The 20,541-nt window shown below is 34.4% G+C and overlaps 5 protein-coding genes across 11 annotated transcripts; 3 read left to right on the forward strand and 2 right to left on the reverse strand.

The window, feature by feature from the left end:
• Positions 1–163: 163 nt before the first annotated feature.
• LOC123006964 (major facilitator superfamily domain-containing protein 6-A) lies at positions 164–3,763 on the reverse strand. 4 transcript variants are annotated; one of them, XM_044401934.1, is made up of 8 exons: positions 3,138–3,763; positions 2,695–2,912; positions 2,031–2,130; positions 1,686–1,972; positions 1,267–1,579; positions 1,038–1,216; positions 492–987; positions 164–445 (listed from the first exon to the last, which is right to left on the reverse strand). In XM_044401934.1, exons 3-8 carry the CDS (start codon positions 2,086–2,088, stop codon positions 228–230), a joined length of 1,551 nt encoding a protein of 516 aa, XP_044257869.1. In that variant the 5' UTR covers positions 2,089–2,130; positions 2,695–2,912; positions 3,138–3,763; the 3' UTR covers positions 164–227. The 4 variants fall into 4 exon arrangements, with proteins under 4 accessions (XP_044257869.1, XP_044257868.1, XP_044257867.1 ...); XM_044401933.1 differs by having other exon boundaries at positions 2,695–2,907; positions 2,969–3,763; XM_044401932.1 differs by having other exon boundaries at positions 2,969–3,763.
• A 422-nt stretch (positions 3,764–4,185) lies between these two features.
• On the forward strand, positions 4,186–7,281 carry LOC123006963 (transferrin-like). Its single transcript, XM_044401930.1, has 6 exons — positions 4,186–4,434; positions 5,007–5,115; positions 5,163–5,290; positions 5,341–5,474; positions 5,520–6,738; positions 6,790–7,281. The coding sequence occupies exons 1-6, from the start codon at positions 4,353–4,355 to the stop codon at positions 7,218–7,220; spliced, it is 2,103 nt and encodes a 700-aa protein (XP_044257865.1). The 5' UTR covers positions 4,186–4,352; the 3' UTR covers positions 7,221–7,281.
• A 26-nt stretch (positions 7,282–7,307) lies between these two features.
• On the forward strand, positions 7,308–10,188 carry LOC123006962 (cytoplasmic dynein 2 intermediate chain 1). Its single transcript, XM_044401928.1, has 5 exons — positions 7,308–7,448; positions 7,497–9,040; positions 9,088–9,289; positions 9,336–9,983; positions 10,034–10,188. The coding sequence occupies exons 1-5, from the start codon at positions 7,434–7,436 to the stop codon at positions 10,157–10,159; spliced, it is 2,535 nt and encodes an 844-aa protein (XP_044257863.1). The 5' UTR covers positions 7,308–7,433; the 3' UTR covers positions 10,160–10,188.
• A 5,061-nt stretch (positions 10,189–15,249) lies between these two features.
• LOC123008199 (F-box/WD repeat-containing protein 4) lies at positions 15,250–16,938 on the forward strand. 2 transcript variants are annotated; one of them, XM_044403884.1, is made up of 6 exons: positions 15,598–15,649; positions 15,697–15,749; positions 15,806–15,981; positions 16,028–16,324; positions 16,382–16,655; positions 16,698–16,938. In XM_044403884.1, the coding sequence occupies exons 1-6, from the start codon at positions 15,601–15,603 to the stop codon at positions 16,863–16,865; spliced, it is 1,017 nt and encodes a 338-aa protein (XP_044259819.1). In that variant the 5' UTR covers positions 15,598–15,600; the 3' UTR covers positions 16,866–16,938. The 2 variants fall into 2 exon arrangements, with proteins under 2 accessions (XP_044259817.1, XP_044259819.1); XM_044403882.1 differs by having other exon boundaries at positions 15,250–15,649; positions 15,697–15,981.
• On the reverse strand, positions 16,876–20,442 carry LOC123008200 (pantothenate kinase 3). 3 transcript variants are annotated; one of them, XM_044403885.1, is made up of 8 exons: positions 20,210–20,442; positions 19,808–19,943; positions 18,519–18,697; positions 18,216–18,389; positions 17,922–18,166; positions 17,697–17,873; positions 17,448–17,598; positions 16,876–17,403 (listed from the first exon to the last, which is right to left on the reverse strand). In XM_044403885.1, the coding sequence occupies exons 2-8, from the start codon at positions 19,926–19,928 to the stop codon at positions 17,236–17,238; spliced, it is 1,215 nt and encodes a 404-aa protein (XP_044259820.1). In that variant the 5' UTR covers positions 19,929–19,943; positions 20,210–20,442; the 3' UTR covers positions 16,876–17,235. The 3 variants fall into 3 exon arrangements, with proteins under 3 accessions (XP_044259820.1, XP_044259821.1, XP_044259822.1); XM_044403886.1 differs by having other exon boundaries at positions 17,448–17,583; positions 20,210–20,439; XM_044403887.1 differs by lacking the exons at positions 19,808–19,943; positions 20,210–20,442 and adding an exon at positions 18,745–18,958.
• Between the last annotated feature and the right edge of the window lie 99 nt (positions 20,443–20,541).

Here is a 20,541-nt window from a genome sequence, read left to right on the forward strand (position 1 = left end):
GTTAAATCATCACATTTTTATAGTACTTGAGCACTCATCAATTAGTTTTTTCAAAAAATAAATAGTTTAAGCAAAAAACGTTTGGTTTCATACTTTTTATTCACCTGGTATAAGTAATATAATAAGAAAAAGCGTTTCGTTTAACGATAATAAAAAATTACTATACTCAAAAAATAAATCTTTATTCTTTCTAAGTAACATTATTTCGCTAGATCCTTAACAAAAATTCAACTAATTTCATAAGTCGCTTTGTAGGCCTCTTCCGGGCTCTTATACTCCACACTTTGCGCATTTTTCTCGGGCACTTTTAGCCGCAGAACAGTCTTATGCAACAGCAAATGCGAAAGACTACAAATCAGTCCAAAGACGCTAAAAATCTGCAGCGTATGTTGACTTCCAACATATTCATACAAAACTCCTCCAAGAATACCCCCGATGGCATACCCTATTAAAACAAATAAAATTTTGATTATTTCTTTATAAAACCCTACCAATTCCATCGTCCATCCCTGCCGCTATGCCTTGCATAGTCGCCGAGGCCCCCGGCGGGGCCAACTCATTAGCATAGGCCACTATCGTGGTATAAGTAAGTGCATACGTTGGCCCTTGCATGAAAAACTCAATTGGGACAATCCACCACGGCGAGGGTGCGATTGATATTAACCCTAATCGGAGAGCATAATTAATAAAACACATGCTGAAACAGTGCACGTGGCCAAACCGGTCGAGGATTTTCCCCGCAACAGAGAAAAAAATTACTTCACCACCCAAGGTTTCAGCTGCGACAACTAAACCTTCGATCAGTTTCACGTTTGAGGTGTTTGTGGTCCTTGCCAGTTCTTGTAAGTGCCAAAACAAGAAATAAATAATTAAACCATCTAAAATCCCAGCGAAGATGGCAAAAGTGATAAAAGTCACCACGTATCTATTATTCAAGAGTTTCTTCAAGTCTTTGAAGATGTTTTCAGGAACTGGGATTACAGGAAGCTGGAATTATGATTAGTTTTGATTTTTTTTTCGATTAATTGGTTTGTTACCTCAAGTTTGACGCAAGCGATGATGTCTATAACTGAACACACGAGAATTATTATAAAAGCTGGAGTATAGTTGACTGTATTTTCCGAAAAAAGGTTTACAACGTATCCGGAGATCAAGGCGGTGAGACCAAAACCAATCGTCCCCCAAACTCTTTGCTTGCCATAATCGCCGTCTTCTCCTGAAATTTTTAAATTAGTGAAAATTTTACGGCTTAGAAAACAGACTCACCAATCACGTCAAAACAAATAGCATCACTGATTGAATTAACAACGTTAAAACCTATAGTCCCTATCGACATCAGTATCACAAAACTCCAAAAAGAGATTGATTTGTATAAACATCCAGCGTAGATCTCTACATCTTTATTACTACAGAAAATATCACAAGTTTTTGAAGAATTTTCGTAATTTGGGATTTTCGTTAAGGCACAAATTTGACTTTTTGAGTCACTTGTGAGTAAAAAACTTGTCTCATTGTCAGTGAAACATTTACTTTTGCACACTACTCGAGTCGTCCTATTTGTGCATTCGGATGCAATCTCCTGAAAGATGAAATTAATTGTAAAAACTTGCATTATTATAAACAAAAAAATAATTTTCAACAAATTATCTCTATTATCTGTAATTGTGCAACATTAATCTACTGACTGTAACATTACATGAATCCACAACAGCGCTGACATTCCTAAACTCCATCTCGAGAAGCTCCCTAGTTGGTATAAAATTCATCACCGTGAAGCAAATCGTCATGACAAGAATCAGCATCATGAAAATTGTTTTTCGGTAATCTCGGTAAACATCGACCAAAAGTCCGAATAAAGGTTTAGCGAAAAGAAAAGCAAATGGTAAAATTCCGGTGACTGTGCCCATTACGACTGAGGAAATACCTAATTCTTTACCATAGACAGGGAGTTGCGGCAGGATGGGGCCCATTGCTGGAATTATTATTTATTAGTAATGAAAAACGATAAGTTTTTATCGGGATTGACTCACCTGCCATGAAGAAAAAATAATGGGCCTTTATGGGCAGGAATTTCTTGTTTACGTGCATTGTTACAAGATTTTAAGTACGTTGTCTCACATGAAGGTTTGACTGCAAGGTAACAAGGAAGGATTCAATTCTGAGGTTGAGTGGAAAATGTCAGGTTTTAGTATTTTTATCAACTAAATGATAAAATTTATCTATGTTACTTAATTTAATGATTAATTTTATTATCCTATTCAAATTCATTTTATTACAGAATATTTGCAGATGTATTTTTTATTATAATTATGTCTTTATAAACTTTTAAATCTTACTATTTATGGCCCCTATTAAAGTAGTAAATAATTAATAATTCTTTTATTTTACTAAAATTAATTGAAACATAATAATATAACATAACTAAAACAGCTACCTACATAATCGTAAAAAAGGGGAATGAACATTTTAATCTAAATGTAAATAGATAAGTAGAACGTGTGTGTCAATTTAAATATTCTTTTGATTTGAATTTGAAAATAGTGTTCTAAAAATGTGAAAAAAAATCTCAATTTATGACTACGTAGAATCTAACGTCAACTGTTCATTTAAAATTATCATCAGCCAAACATTATATAACTTTTACCACATTTTTCGCTTGTATTATTGAAATTCCGATTTAATTTAAATACTTACGTTCTGATCAATTTTTGTCTACTATCTGATAAAAGTTTACGGCCGTTTTCTTGAGTATTGAGTTAGTCACTAGTTGCCACTAAAATTACCATCTTTCGTGATTTATCACTTTCCAATGGTGATTATTTGATATTTGCTGGGTAGGTATAACATATTGTTTTGTTCCATTACAAGCTATACACAACTCCGCTCTTCCACGCAACAACTTGAACACTGTTCTAAAAATAATTATAATGGGAAGTAAGTAACGATAAATAAACACTAGTTGTCGCACATTCAATTTGCACTAAGTTTTGCTCGGCTGTCTCTTCGATATCAACGTTAAAATTCTTGTTAAGAATGTTGACCCATGTGATAACTGGACATTGGCATAATTAATTTAACTTTAAGCAGTTGGATTTTAAAGGCTTGTTTGGGTAAGTCGTGAGTGAAGGGATTTTTACCTGATTGACGCCAAGAGCCCTTCGAAAATTTCCATAAAATCACCAAAGAATTTCGATTTCTGCTAAATGCTTTTAGAGCAAACAATAACAAATACACATTTATTTAAAATTAAAATAAACATTCTGTTGTGCATACATTATGTAAATTGTATTTTAATTGAAATTTTTTTACGACTTTTTGTTAATTTTACGCTGAAGTTATAGGCAACACATAATACAAACAAACGGAATGTTGCCTATTGTAAGTTTTCTTGACGAAAGAAATAAAAACGTATAAATGAGTAAAAACGATGTGTTTTTGATGAAATGTAGGATAAAACTTAAACTTTCTCTATAAATATAATGGTACTTAAAAGGTGTTACATCAAAATTTCGTTGTGATAGTGTCATGATTGGTAATAAAACTAAAAAGAATTTGGTGTCGTATTGTGTACATTTAATTAAAAGTAACTAAACGATTCCTGTTTAATTAGCGTTCGTTTTGAAGCAGAATAAGGCACTTTGAAACTTATGTAATTTATTAAAAGATCATTATTTAAATCTACTACCATTCATGCGTTATGTAATATTTGTCTTCCCGACGATGAAGAGGAACCTAATTAAGCGGCCTATTCAATCCCAAGCTATTTATATTAATTACACAATTAAAATAGAAAACAAAACTCACTTAATTTCTTCATACTAATAAATGAAGGACTTATTATAATCGTTTTACGCTTACTCACTCGCATTTGATTTGATTATAAATGTTAGTAGATACGACACCATTATCTTATTATTAAATCTCTTATCAAGGAAAGTGAAAAGACAGGGATTTGCACATTACCCTAATTTCTATTTTTCTTTGTTGAAGGACAACATTTTTATGCAGATAAATTTATGTTGATTTAAGCTAATTAAGTACTATTAAAATATTAATGCCATATGATTTAATTGTTGCAATGTTTACTGCGAATTCCCGCGAGGATAATTGATCAATTGACTACTCCTTCTTATTTATCTTCTAACAGTAGTCGATGGGTCCTCCCACCATATGCGTAAAACCCCAAACACATGTAGGAAAACCCATCCAATCTTACTACTTTCGTGGTTCAATCTTACTGCGACAATGTCCTTCATTTATGAAGAACAGAACCAACAAAATAGACCCTCAACAAACGCATTAACTATCAGTGTTTTTCATACCGCAGAGTAGTGAGTTACTGAGTTGGTGTCATGTGTACAAATATTGAAAGGACTTGTCTTTTCTCACTTGTTGCATTTTCTTTTTTTATTTCTTGTGTTTATGGAGAAAAATGTAAGTCTTATAATTAATAGACTTTTTTATTATTTATCTTAAATGAGTTTTTTGTTGTTTGGTCTAAAGCCGGACACTTTTCTTTCGTTTTGGGATATTTACTATAAAAACCTGAAGGTCAGACTTTATGCTACCTTGAACTTAATATGTTGTTCCATAAATACTGCACATCTTTTTTTACATAGATAAATAAATAATATTTGTATGAACCGATGATGCTGACATGTTGCCAAGAGCAACAAATAAATGATAAGAGAAAAATGATAATAAATGTTCTAAAATTGGTTTTTAATATGTTATGGTGCTACTAGGAACTGATAAAATTATTTCGTATCTATTTTATTTTGTCTATTTAATGTCGTCATAAGAACTGGTTTTTTCGTCAAAGTGCTTGTATTTCCTTATTGATGGGAATTTAAATGAAAGCATAGATTAAATATTACCCATAGTATATTTCCTCTATGATGAAATACGAATTTTTCACATATTTCTTTAATAATTCTTAAACAGAACAAGAATAATCATTCATGTTCTAATTTTTCGTTCCTGACACAATTATTTCGTATTTTTAGATAAATTATGTGTTGTTGATGGAAGAGGAGGTTTCAAACGCTCAGGGCGCTATTGCCCAATTCTGGATAAACCAGACAGTAAAGTTGAATGTGTTCTCGGAATCGACAGGTATATTCAACTCATAAAATAAAAAAGTTAATCACTTCCATTAATAGACTAGACTGTTTGCGTAAAATCTCCAAAGGAAAAGCCGATTTTTCAGTATTTACACCGGAAGATTTAGTAACAGCTACAAACTCCGAGATTGAAGTATTACTGACAAATGAGTTACGTTACACCGAAGGTACGAAAATTCCAATTTTCGAAAAAAGTAATTCAAAATAAAACTTTCAGACAAGTACGAATATGAGGTGGTGGCGGTAATCCAGAATTCTTCAGGCATCAAAAGCAAGCACGACCTCAAAGACAAGAATTTCTGTCACCCTGGCTACGGCTATGAGACCGACTGGACTAAAATCCTATCAAATGTAAACAATCTATTTGAATTTCCTCAATTATAATAAATTTTGCAGTATTTAGAAGCTTCGGTGATTCCCCAAAGTTGCGAAACTAAATACACCATCACTGAAAACCGCATACGATCATCTTCACAATTTTTCAAAAGTGCATGCAAGGCTGGTCCTTGGGTCAACAACCCGAAACTTGACCAAGAATTGAAGACTAAATACCCCAATTTGTGCGCACTTTGCGATAACCCATCGCAATGCGAAATGTCTGATAAATATTGGGGGCGACGAGGGTCTCTCTTTTGCTTAACAGACGGTGCCGGGGATATAAGTTGGGCTCGTCTTGATGATGTTAAGCTCCATTTTGGGTTAGTACCAGGAGGTGCGGAATCGTCACCTGATGGTTATAGTTTTCTTTGCCCTGATGGGACTACCAAACCCGTCAATAGTACGAATCCATGTGTTTGGGTGGTGAAACCTTGGCCTGTCGTTGCTTCAAAAAGAACAGTAGCCCAAGAAGTACAAGAGTTTGTTAGTTCGTTGTCGAGTGCGGATAGCTACTCGTGGCAGTTCGCTGTCTTAAATCTGATTGAAACTTTCCATCTGACTATTAATAATCTTGAACCAATTCAACCCATTGAGAGTTTTCTTGAACAAGCGACTGGTTTCTTGAACGCTAATAGCTTCTCAGGATGTCATCCGCCGAGAACAATCCGGATTTGTACCACCTCGATACTGGAAAACGCGAAATGTTCCTGGTTGAGGGAATCAGCAGCTGTCTACGGTGTCGAACCAGATTTAGATTGCTTGAAAGCTGACAATACGACCCATTGCATGGATGCGATCAATAATAATGCTGCTGATATTGTAATAGTACCACCAGACTTGCTAAATAAAGCGATACATTCCTACAAATTAAAAACACTTTTCTACGAAACTGTAAATGATGATGGGAAATACCTCACAGTCGCAGTGATGCGAAACACCACCCAAATCTCCAGTTTTGGAAATTTGCGAGGCTACAAAGCTTGTTTTCCAATTTTCGATGGAATTGCCTGGAATACAGTCGTCCACACACTACACGAGAAAAAACTTTTAAATTGCCCTTACACTGACAGAGTTACAGGTTTTTTCGGACCGAGTTGTATTCCAGGTTTGCAGCAAAACGACCAAAATTGTGACGGGAACTCATATTTTGGCGAATTTGGAGCTTTGAGGTGTCTCTTGGACGGGAAAGGAGACGTTGCTTTCGTTTCAAAGAATTCAATTATTGATTTCATCGACAGTAAGTACCTATTTTTATCAAGAGATGTGGTTTTGCAAAAAATGTTTTCAGGTCCAATTGAAAATAAGTTTGGACGGATTAAGTCAAATTCGTTTAATATTTTGTGTGAGAATAAACTTGAGGGTTGTCATTTGAGTTGGGCTCCAGTTGGGCAAGCTATGGTCAGGAATAGTAGTACCGATCTTTGGATGAAAGATACTCTTGATGTGTTTTTGCAATTGGATACTTTGTTTGGAAGGAATTACAAGTCGTTAACAACGTCTTTTCTACTTTTTGGTCCTTATAGCGGGAGACCCAATATTCTGTTTCATGATAACACAGTACGACTGAGAAACGTTCCAATTGTTAGAAACTTTGATAGTATGAAACGTCTATATCAAGATATTATAGTTAGTGATATTGAATGTAACTCTTCCTCTTCATTAATTCCTGTAGTGTTTAGTCTTCTCTTTTCGTATTTATTTGTATTTAATTTACAGTAATTTAAAACCAAATGTATTTATGTACGATCACTGTGATATTAAATATTTTGTATATCTACCAGTTGAGTGTTTGATTGAACCCGCCTTTAAATATTGATTCAGAAGCACAAACCGTGAAATTTATTCTACCCTCATATTGATTATTTCAGGGACATTTTAGTTTCCTGTAGAGTTGGCATCTGACACACTTCAATGACATTTTTCTATTAATATATGTCTACAAAGAAGGTTGGTTTATCAATTTTTCCCTTTGTTGCTTTATTGTCATTTTACTAGGCAAAAGATGCAATTCCCAAGCGAACACTTGCTTCAACTCGAACGAAAAAGCCGACAGAAACGACGAAAAAAGAAACGCCTAAAATAAAAACAAGTTCAAGGCTACAAAAAAGTGAAGACGATGAAGACAAAATGAAGAGACACGTTTCAAAACCAATTAATCAAACTAAAAGAGTAAAACCAACACCAGCCAAGAAAACAACGAGTTCTACTAGAGCACCTGCCACGCCACCCAGTAGTCGAGTTACCAAAACGCAATTTTTTCCTAGCAAAAAAATGTACTCTAATGCACTTAAAAGTGAAAAAATACCAGCAAAAACAAAAGTTATCAACAACGACGTGTCTCCAGAGACAAGCTCGATGTCAGAAAGACCCAGAACGGCTACTTTGCGTAAAGGTAGTATTGTTAATAATAATATAGTAGGCCCAGATGCTCCCAAAAGCAAAGTGGAGGCCCCTCCGGTTGAATACGAAGACGATTTTGATTCTTACGAATCGGATTTTGAAGAGTACAATTCAACTGATTCAACGTCGAATCTTTCAACTAGTAGTACTTCAGAAAGTACTGAATCTGTTGGGCCTACATCGGCCACAAAAAGGGTCAGTTCCGCCGGTACCGACGACGAAAAAAAGCTAGATTCAGGTAATTACGAGTTGCCCGAGTCAAGACATCGCCAAATTTTGGACAACATCAAAGAATCAATCGAGAAGGAAAATTCAAATTTGGGGAGTAATTTGGGGTCTTTATCTGATGAAGGTTTTGAGGATGGCAAGTCGTTACAATTTATTAATTTTTTGGGGGCTCAACGGAAGTACCAACATCGCAAAAGTGTGGAATTGAGACGTAAACGGGGAGAAGAAATTTTGAGTATGATTCGACTCGATCATTATAGTTTCACACTATTTGAATTACCCCCTGTACCTTATGATATTTTCATCAAATATTACGGCAAAAGCAACTCAGTACAAGCATCAGTGCAAACAGGAGACCAGACTGATGAAGAAATACAAACTGATGAAATCTCCTATAAAAATAAGTGGACACAATTTCCTCCTTGCTTCACTAAAATTGAAGACAAAGAACACTTTTGGGAGCTCTACAAGTGTGATTATTTGGGCGTTGGCGGGGACATTATAAACACACAAAGAATTGAAAATTCTCACAATGAAAACAGCTTAGAGACATTTTTATTAAGGGCGGGGAATCTCATCCTTAATTTACAAATGGAAGCTAACATGAAAACGAACATCGAAACCAACAAAAATAATATACCATTCAGCAAAGGTCAGATTACATGTGATACAAAAAAGCTTGACTTTTTAAAAGAACGACCTCTGAATGATGTTTGTTTTTGTGCAAACAATTCAAAGAAAATTTTGACTGTTCATGGCCCACGTCAAGACTCTTCAAATAGTTTTGTTTGTTTATGGAATATTTCTAATATTAGTAAGCCCGAAACAATGTTGATGGCTTTTGGCCACGTTTTGTGTTGTACTTGTTGTTTTGAATGTCCGAATTTGGTTCTGGGGGGTTTGAATGACGGGTATGGTAACTTATAAAGACTTTATTTTCGTTAATTCCTTTTTAAAGGACTTTAGTCGTATGGGATATGAAAGAAAGCACCAAAAGTCACAAAAATGTGTGTGAGGAAATTGTAAAAAATTCACTAGTACGTAGCCCAACGTACTCTACTGAAATAAACCATGGACACTCATGTAAAATAATTTCGGTTCAATCTATGTCTAGGAAAGTGTCAGAAATTGGAGTGTTTGTTGCCCACGGATCAACTGAAGTAACAGAAATCAGAAAATGGTAATTCAGTTTTAATTCTTTTGTAGGTTTGTAGTTTGGATGAAGACGGAGAAGTTATAGTCTGGAGTGTTATTTCGAAAGAAGAGAGTCGTGGCAGAATTGTAGAAAACCAAGGTTTGGCCCATTGGGGTTCTGTGATAATTACCATCAACGTTCGGATATCACTAAAAAAGTTGTATCCCGAAATTGGCGATTTTAACTGTACCGATCTTGCTTTGAGTCACTTTGACTCAAATAATTTGTACATTTCGACCAATCGGGGTCACATTATTCACTGTTTGACAAGTGGGGGTAAAACTGGCGTTAAAAAATTTCTTTCAAATGGAGACTCTCAGGCGAATTGTGTGGAAATGTGTCCTTTTTCATCCCAATATTTCGTCGCGGGATTTAATAACGGAAATATAAATTTCTACTCAGCTGTAATCGAGCGCCCTTTGATGGAACTTTTCAATAAAGAAACAGCGGAAAATCAGACTAAAGTCGAAATTATCCAATGGTCATACAACCGGCCGTTTATTTTTTATACGAAAGATATTACAAACACTATTCATGTTTGGAATTTGAAGGCGAGTGATATGTTCCCCATTTATTCGATTCCATTTAAGGAAAATATACTGCGTATGAAACTATCGGTAATTACAAGTGATGAAAGTGTTCCTGAACAAACTTATATGGTAAGTAAATTGAATGTCTCAATTTACATGAATATTGACGTTATTTCTAGATCATTGCCACTGATAAAGGCTCAGTTTATGTCCATTTACTGAGCGAGGATTATGACCAACAACCTGTCGAAGATTTCGAAAAGGACAAAAAGAAATTTTTAAGTTATATTGATAGATATGTTTGAATTATGAAATAAAAACTTGTTTATTCTTGCACAATCTTTTAACTCCAATCTTCTGTACTGATTAAAAGAAGCGAATTTTTTTGAAAATGTGCTTAAACAATCTGATTTTTTTTTATCGAATCCACAAAAAGTTCGCTAATAGATGGGTCAAGATTTTTGTAAAAAAAATACGCTTTAAAAGACATAAAATACCAAATTTAAATCCTGTCTTTAGCGATTTTTTGAGATATTTTAACCAAATATCTATGTATGTACATTAAAAATACATGTGTTTAAGATTTCGAAAATGTCTAAACGTAATTTTTAAGTTTTCTGCAAAATGCTTTCTTTTAAAAAACGGCTAAATCTAAGAAAACATGACAAATTATGTAATATGCAAATTTTTCTGTAAAAATTATTAAAACGAACAGTATTTTTGCTAAAAATTAGCTAAATCTGTGTAGGTTCAACTAAACGACAAAAACCAAAGTTGCATATTTAGAATTAATAATATTGAAGAATCTTTTTCAAAATCAATTCTCTTAGTAAAAGTTTCAACAAAATATTTTAAAATAAATCCTGATTATCTATTGAATACTTCAAAATGGATATCAAAATTGATAAATATATACTTGAATTTTAAAATAAAAACTTGTTGTTTGTCCATCATGCACTCCTAATGGATGGTCCGCGTGTTAAAAAATGACATAAATCGAAGGAAAATAAACCAAAATTTTATGATTTTAAAAATTTGTTTTAAAAAATCTTGTAAACAGGCGAGATTTTAGCCAAATCCTGAATATTAATTAAGTGAAAATTCTTTAAAAATAAGAAGCCACATTTTACCAAAATAAAATAATACATTTGAAACTTATAATTCTGAAATTGTCTGTCGATTAAAAGAAATAAAATATGTAAGTGCCAAGAATGATAACAAGATAAAAAATTAATCAACGTTTTTAAAAAATAGTATATAATTTTGTAATAATGTGAAAAAAATCTATTGAAAAACTGTTTTTTTTTAATAAAAAAAACAACAAACTTGAACAAAATCATCAAAAGACTGCGATCTGCTGAAGACTAGCAGTAGGTAAATGAACAAAAAAATTATAGATACGTTTGAATTCAAAATAAAACTTTTTTATTCTTGGACAATCATTTAATTCCACAAAACAACATTAAGGCTACCTCCTATTGGACCTCATACGTGCATAACACTTGGAACAATAATTAATAGTGGACGTGTTTGAGCTGCTTCTCTTTCTCCTAACCGGGCTAGTGTGTCCATAATCACTATCATAATACGTTCTATGTTTCTTCAATCGATTTGACAATTTGTGTTTGGCCCTAACGTTAGTAACACTGTATTTTCGCGAAAACTTGGTCAAATTTTTACAACTGGCACATCTGACATAATCCGGTCCTGGAGTGGGTCTCCTTGTTGACATTTTTTGCTTCGGTTCAGTTTTAGTCTTTAGAAGGAAATAATTCCCGACTTTTTCTATAATGTTATTGGCACATCCATACTGAATAGCAGCGTTTACAATTTCACAGGCCTTTTCCTTTGCGTCAAGATCACTGTCCGAGTAGCCCATTCTCCTGGGATCTTTCTTTAAAATGGGTTTGGACGAATCATATGTGTCTCGTACGTAGTAACTCGAACCTGTTTTCACAGGATTTACAGGAGAGTGAAACAAACCTTTCAATTTGGACAAGTAGTAGAGAACAATATTTGCGTAACTATCGGCCGTATTTGGGACTTTTTTACGCGCCACTGGTGATCTCGACTTGGCGAATTTCACATGCTTCTTATAAGAGGGATAAGGTGCCATAATGTTACAAACTGAATAATTTTGACATTATTTTGTCAATTTTGATACAAAGAGAAGGAAAAAAAACAAAAACTGGTGTTATGAAAAACAGTACTCTGGATTGGTTTATTTTTGACAACACGAACAATTTTTGTAAGCCTTGTAACTGTAAGTAGGTTTACATGTATTACACGGATCGTCATCGTCGTCGTCACCACACATTTGACAATAATCATCATACAGGGATTTGGATCTGGTAGGTCGGCAACGTCTCCGACAAGCCGGAGGCAGGACTTTGGGGCACGGTGCCTGCGATTTGTTCTTCTTTGGAGGTATGTAGCACGTTGCACAGCTGCCTTGTGAGGAAGCCGGTGGTTGGGAACAGGTCTTTTGCCCGCAATCCGACCTGGGTCGCTTCATGGGACAGGTGAAGCAAGTCCCACCCTCGGCTTGCTCATCCTCGCTGTCTTGGCAACAAGGTCGGGAGAGTAGCCTCTTCTTCCTGCCACAGCAGCTCGCCCCTCGGGCACACATGTCCATACAAGCGTTACTTTGCCACTTTGGCGGGAAAATACACTGAATTCGTTCCATTTCCGAGTTTTTGAATCGGCAAGGAGCCAGATGGATGGACGACGCTGGCAGAACTAGACTGAATCTCTCCTTTTTTTTCTGAATAAAATGCATTTTGACCCCGTATTTTAAAGACGCCAACACTTGACTTTTGATGTCTCCATCTAAGCAAAAGTGCTTGATCATGTACATGGCGATGTCCTCCAAAGTCGACCCTTTTGCTCCGGTACGACTTCCATGGAGCAATTTTAGGGTAACTAAGACTTTAAACAGGGCACTCGTAAAACTCGAACGGGGCACAAACACGCATTTTTTAAAGTTACATGACATATTTTATCATATCGACAACTGGTAATTTAATCGGTTTAATTAAATCGCGTCGAGAAATGTGACAGAAATTTGAATGACATGAGATATTCATCTTTTCAGAAATTAACAGTCAGCAAATAATTCACCGTCGTCATAGCGTCTGGCTAATCTTTTGTAAAGTTCGATAGATTGATTATAAAATTTCACTCATAAATTAGCCAAGCCACAACCGACACCTATTATTATTTAATAAGTTCGATCCTTACTTTATAGACTTTAGAAATAACATTACACACATTCAAATATTGTGAGAAATGTGAGGCGATTGTAAGAATATGATAAAAATAATGAAAATATAAGAAAATAGTTATTTATTGTAAGAGTGTGTTAGGTAGCGTTTTATCCACGAAGAATGTTTAACCGCGAGAACGTCAGTTTGAGCGGTTAATTTTTTTAAGTGGATAAAACGCGACTAACACACGACTGCAATATAACGTTTTATCCACAATCACAGGCCCACAGTATTCCAAACTTAATTAAAAATTAAATTAACATTTAAACGTCACGCCAAATGTGCTTTCGGTTAAACGTAGTAAGTTGTTACGCGGTGCGCTGGTTACTAACAGTGGAATAAAGTTACTTTATTCCACTAGTGGATAAAGTGGTACTTTATACGCATCTACAGTGTGGAAAAAAGTCTCTATCGAATGATTGTGGATAAAAATAATTTATTTTTGGAGGTCGAGATTTTTATTATCATTACATCTCATGGTCGGGAATGGAAAGTACTTAATAATTTGTGAAGTAGGTATTACCAAGATAACAAAGTTATGAGCCCATCAAATGTAAATAAAAACTCAATTTGTTGGTATTAATAGCATGGTAATGTACTAATGTCATTAGTTGACAGCCCCAAATTTATCTCGCAGAAGTAGGCAACCAGTGCGTTCGGCTAAAGGCAGAGGGGTGCTAGATTTTGATATAAATGATTACACTACCCAACAATTTTTTTTTAATGTGACACGTGTATCAGGGTATCATACAGATTTTAAGTTACAGGAAAATAGTTTTCTCAAATTTTATCGTAAAAATTGTCCATTTCAAATAAAAATTAATTAAATAGACGACGAAAGAAGTTAATTTATTCACTAAACAAGAACAATGTTGAAAAATGTATAAGATTCTAACATAAATCTGTTGTAGATGAGTCTTTTGCAAGAGTTGACTTTCTTTTGTAGTGTGTTTTAACTTCCCTTATCAGGAACCAGAAGTAATCCCCCATCATAGCTGGATCTCCCTTGGTACCTCTTTCCATCGTCAATATATCCTGGTGGAACCTTTCCCCTTGCTCGTCACTAACGGCACCCAAATTTGAGGGAAAAAAATTTAAATGAGAATGGAGAAAATGAATTTTAATTGTATATTTTGTCGAACATACTTACATATGATATCTTAATATGCCTAACATTAAAATCTGACATGCTATGGAATTTTTGAGTTTAGCATATAGAATTGAACTAAAAATAACTGTTTTTTTCTCAGTCACAAAATGCTTGTTGGCTAGTGTTATTATAGTTACTACGATGTTGCATATTTATTTTTTTACACAAATACATGTGAAATCATTTGGTTTATTTTTCATTAATGAGTGAGTATGAATTTGCAAATAATAAGCTAACCTAGACCCGAAAACGCGACGCCTTGCGACGGCCACAATCGATGCCTATGGCTACAGCTGATCGCAGCAATTGCGCAGTAGGCTCATGATATAGTTTGCCTTTCTCTGGTCATTACCGTTCGACTCTATCAATATACTGAGAGCTCCCAGCAATAACACACTTGCCATTGCGCATGTAATATAATATTTCTTTTACTTTAATTTTCTAGGCATAAAAATCTAGACAGTCAGTACCTAGTGGGCAAAAATAAAGGTCTTAGGTGATTTAAAAAAAAAGAGGTAAATTAAATAACTTTCTAATTATAATTTTAAACAAATTCTTTTAATAAATAATTAAAGTAATTTCATTACTTTTAAAGACGTCATAATACTTCTTTGATCAAAGTTAAACAAACAGTTTTCTGTTATCAATCGTTTGTCTTAGATAAAATGAATTCTATTCTTACCACAGCCTTAATTTAATTTAATGTTCAAATTGCGTAAAATCATATGTTAGTGATTATTATTATTATATATTTTTTATTGCCTAATTATAATTAACTATTGTTGCATATGACTTGCATAGTTTCTTGAAATAAAAAAATATTGAAAACGAAAGCCTTTTTTGATATGAATATTTTTTTAATTATTGCTCAAGTTAAGTTTCATATTTGTTGTGTTTTAATTATGCTGATTTTAGTATTAAAAATATCTTGGTTTATTTCTGTACGAAACTCCCATCAAAATTTAAAAAAACAGTGTTGCAAATGTAAGGTTTGGAAAATTTACGTTGGTAGAAATGCCAAAGATCACCCAACCAAATTTTCCGAAAATTTAAGGTTATGTTGTGTTTATATTTTGCGTACAATTTGCTAAGAATGAGTTTTTCCGTGTATTAAATGAATATGGGAAGTGCTAACATTAAAGAAAAGTATTTTCCTAAGTTAGTGTTATCTGAAAAATCGTCAACATGGTGTTATCTTTGGACACTCTTTCCACCGAACTTTTACTGAAAATTTTCAAATATTTAGACCTTCGTGATTTATACAAGCTTAAACAAACATGCAAGCGATTTAATGAGATTATTGATACTTGGGGTGGTGTACTTATCGCAAATGTGGGGCTTCTGGTTGCAAATCAAGTGCATCCAGTCATCAGCAATCGGTATTTAATTTTACACTATTGGAGATTAACTAATTGTAATCTTGTAGATCTTTTCGCATATTGTCTCCATTTGAACGTATCAGAATATCGAGAAATTGGAGTTCCGGGCGTTATGATGAGAAATTGTTACTTTATAGTAAAGTTAGATTTTTTCAGTGTCTCCATTTGGAGAAGGATTTATTGTGGATTAGTAGAGAAGGACATATACGTGGGTATAAACGTACTAGGGATGGCATAGACACAAAAAATCCCATTTATACCATCAAAACTAGAAACAATGCAGACGTTTTCTGCTTTGTTAAAAAAAACAATTTCATTCTGAGTGGACAGACGTAAGTAATTATTATTAATAATGATTTTTTTAATAATTAATTCCAGGAACGGAAGTCTTTTTTTGTGGGACTTAAACACCCAAAAATTTGTAATTGAATTGGAACTATCTCAAGGGGCTGATGTCAATTGTGTTGACTTGCTTGATGATGTTCTTGTTTCTGGTTCTCGAGACAATATTGTAAGAATTTGGCGAAAGCCCTACAATGAAACCATTATTGAGCAAATTACTTTGTATGACCAAGTATGGTCTGTCGCTCTTTGTGAAGAGGACACATCACTACTCGCTATCGGAACAGCAGGTGTCCACCATAGACCTACATTAACTGTTTTTGATTTGAATAAGTAGTCATGTCCCGATTTTGGTTTAATTTCTTTCAATTCTTGTTAAAATTCTTCTAGACACATGGACGTGTTGAAATTTACTCCTGAGCAAATGGGGGCCGGTGTTTTGGACATGAAGTGGGAAAGTCCGACAGTTTTATGGTCTGCCGGCTATGACAGCTGTATCAGAAGGTGGGACTTGAGGACGGGCAATTGTGAACAAGCGATGGAGGATCCTTGTGGGGCTACAGTCTACTGTTTTGAGTATGATTATTTCAATACTATAGTAAGTGGGACCTATAGTCATGGGAGGGCAGTTTTGTGGGATACAAGACAAAATAATTTTGTCCAGGTGAATATCTCATTGAGTGTATTTTTTTTTATTGATTTGAAGATGTATTTTATGGAATCCTGTCGCCGGCGTGGGAGAAGCTCCCCAATATATAGTTTATCATTCGACGCTGAATTTCTATTCACCGTCACCGATGTACACTTGAACGTGTTAAACTTTTCAATTTATGAGGGTAAAATCAGGCGTTATGGTGATTTATTCAAGAAATAAAAGTCTGACGTAAATAAAATAATATATTTCACATACTCTGTTTAGATTTCCATCAATAAATAATTTAATATTAGTTCATTGTTTCATGTGCTGTATATTTTACCACTTTTAACGAATCGAAATAAAACATGTGCGTCATTCACGTACCGAGCCTACACCAAGTTCTCACTTATCAAATTTATTTAAAAAATGTAGAAAAACCATACATTAAAAATCTACACCTTTGAACGTACTATTTTTTAAATATATATAAAAGCAGTGTACAAAATCTACAATAAAACGCCAAGAATTAACTTCATTTGCTAAAAATGTCCAACATTGTTTTATTTTGTACTAAACTCCAACACCTTTCACTTGGAATGTTTGTAATTCATCTTTTGGCCTCGTGAAATTGGAGTAGACAACCAATAGCACCAAAGTAGCCTTCATGTTCCAGAAATAAGGCTTTCATTGTACCCTTGGACCAGTAGTTCATAGCATATGCAAGCAGTTTCATGGCGATGGGGTTAACTCGAAGGAAATTTCCCATAAAAACGACCTAATTTTTTTAATATCGCCTCGTCTTAGATAACGTAAACTTACCCTGTCGATTTTCTCCTGAATAGCACACATCCTAGCAATGGACCCGATGTTGTTAGTGATGGTCACTAGAGTCGCCCTGGCTAGATCCTGGCGACTAACTTTGCTGCGCTTCTCGCGAGAGTTCATTTGTCCAAAACTAAAGCCCGAGAAACTTCACAATGACGAAAAATAAAGAGAAGAAAGTTTACAGTATAAGAAGCAAAAAAAAAGACACAGCCATGCGAGAAAAATACAGCTTTTTTTTATTACCTGCTAGCAACTAAATCTCCTGGTAAACCGAACCGTTCATAGTCACCGCCGTAAATATCGCGCACCAGCTTATCAACTCGTGTGTTATCACCTTCAGCTGCCAACTGTATCGCCTCTTCGAACGTATTACAGCCCGTTAATAAACAACAAAGGCCCAAAAAAGTACCCCCGCCCAAACTATAACGAACATTTTCAAAACGTGGACCGCAGACTTAACGCACAAACCTTGTTCCTGAGATCCTCTTATAATCAGTGGCCGAGTAGACGGCCAACACGCTGACACCTGACCCGATATTGACAATAAGAAATGGATATGGATTAGAGAAGTCGTATTTGACTTTAGAACAGCAAGCATCGTCGGTGGGATTCGCCCAATAATAACATTCGGCAGGGTTCTGTGCGTCTGCAAATTGCAAACCCTTCAAAAGGGAATCAAACTCGTCAAACTTTTCCAATTTCATGTTAACTTCCTATAATTTAGCGAAATGAAATTAAATATGGACTTGAGCAAAATTGTACCCTTCTGAAATCCTCCTCGAACTTAAAAGCGCCTCCTCCAGTCGCACAAACCGTCGTAACTAAGTTAGCCATGCCTTTAGATTTGGCCAAAGCCAAAAAATTCACCATTTCACTCGATGGGAAACGGATAAAGTGCAAAGTACCTCTTCTACCCCGAATGTAAACATCGTCCATCTTAAAAACAAAACGTTACCATAACAACACATTATCTTATCTTTACGGATTTTGATAGGGCAAGCGACACGTGATGGTCCAAAATACAAATGACTTGCACGATTTTTTAATTAATCAAAAATTACACACCTGTAAGTGGGTGTCTCGATGGCCGGTTTTTCCATATGCTGAATTTTTGGTCAGATATCTTCGAATGTTGCGTAGGGTTTCGACTTCAGAATCGGCTTCGTCTTTGGTAATGTCTTTCGGTTCGAAATAAACCAATTTGCATAAACTGCCACCTATGTCCATCCCGAACCAAGGCATTGCTGAAAAATTAATTGTTTTATGACAACAAGAAAATTAATTAACGGACCTAACGGGTGCATAACTGAAGCCGCCATCGTAAGGTCCCCTTTCAGGTATGAAATACCAGTTTTTATCGCGAATTTACGCATCGAAATGATAATATTGTCCATGTTATCGCTTTTTCTTTCATTAAAATGATTTCTGTCGGTACAGATTATCTTGATAAAAGTTATTTGTGCATTCACACTTGGCAAATTCACATGTTACGATGTGTAGGCACCATTTTTATTGAAGGATACTGATAATATTTCAAATTATATGTTGTATTTAATATAAACAACTCGCATTATCTTTTTCTTACATAAAAAAACTATGTGTTAAACACGTGTGTTAGCAATGCAGATATTGTAAATTTAAAACCACTAATGGCTAAAAACAATTAAATACGATAAAGACCGAAAAAACTTTTGTGTTTCTTATCAAGGTTTGTTGTAAAAATTACGTAATTGGTTAATGACAATAATTAAGCCTTTTTTCCACTAATAGAGACATCACAATTGGGTAAATTCCGATATGTTAGACCCCCCTAAAGTCCCATTGGGAAATAACTTACATATTAATATTTTACAGCGACAATTTCAAATTCAATTTTTTTTTATTTATTTACTTAGCTGACATCCTGTATCCATAATTTAACAAAAAATTGAAATTGTAAATGGGGTTTTAAATTTTTACAGTGGCTCAATTACTGATGAAATTTTGTAGCTGGTTTAGTTTAATTTTTTTTCTTATTACGCCATGTATGTATGTATTTATCTTAACAATTAACAATGAAACATGGTACAAATATTGAGTTAATTCGGCTAAATTAAACTCTCTTTTTGCTTCATTAGGTATTAGCAACGAAGGCCACATTTACATTTTTTTCGAATTAAAGAAATGATAAGAACTAGAGCACCTTGTAGGTAAACTGATAAATGATAAAAATTGTAAATTAGCGATTCAATTCAAATCTACCATTATTAGCAATACAATGAAATACATTTAGTGAATTATTCATAGTTGAAGTAAAAAATGAAAAACTTTGCACAATACAAACTTATAAAAAAAATTGTGAAATAAATACTTACATGGAGCGTCTGTGAAGCCATTTTCGGACACCCCATTAACATCCATTGAGATTTTTCTATTATCTTCAGCCATTGTAGCGATAATATCACTTAAGTAAAGCTTACAGCTGTAGGGGGCCATTGTAATGTACGACCTCTGAAACCGAAATGACAATTGAAGAACTCACTTCATTTCTTTAGTTTATAAATGTTTACTGTGCAGTGTGCACATGTATCGTGTCAGTGACAAAAAGTACATGCTTTCAATGATCCAGAAGGGGGCTAATGCCCTTGACCTCTGAATATATCAGCATAAAACTTTGTATGCATTAAAATTAGAAATGTGTGTACATTTTTAATAAACGTGTTATGATGGACTGCCCTGTTATGTAATTTTTTTAAACTTATGTTACGACCTATTACCTTCCATCATTTTTGTGTCGTTTTGGCCGATTTTGAGGAAAAATAATATGACACTACACTCCACGGTGAAATAAGTGTTTTGCTGTTGTTTCACAACTAGATCATTACGTGTCATTTAGAAAAAGAAGGCACGGTACTAATTATTTCTTACATGGATAAAAACGCGAAATAAAGTGCGAAAACCCACACGCCAAGTCATGACATACAATTTGACGTTTGCAAAATATGACAATATGAGCAATGACGTTTTACGACAGAAATCTACGTTAACGACGTCCCCAAAAAATTAAAAATTTATTTATGTGACATTTTAGTAAGCTATAAATAGTTAT

The sequence above is a fragment of the Tribolium madens genome, unplaced genomic scaffold (assembly GCF_015345945.1).
Source record: "Tribolium madens isolate multiple individuals breed KSU strain unplaced genomic scaffold, Tmad_KSU_1.1 Scaffold_3;HRSCAF=73;Tcas5.2_LG2, whole genome shotgun sequence".
Taxonomy (NCBI): Eukaryota; Metazoa; Arthropoda; class Insecta; order Coleoptera; family Tenebrionidae; genus Tribolium; species Tribolium madens.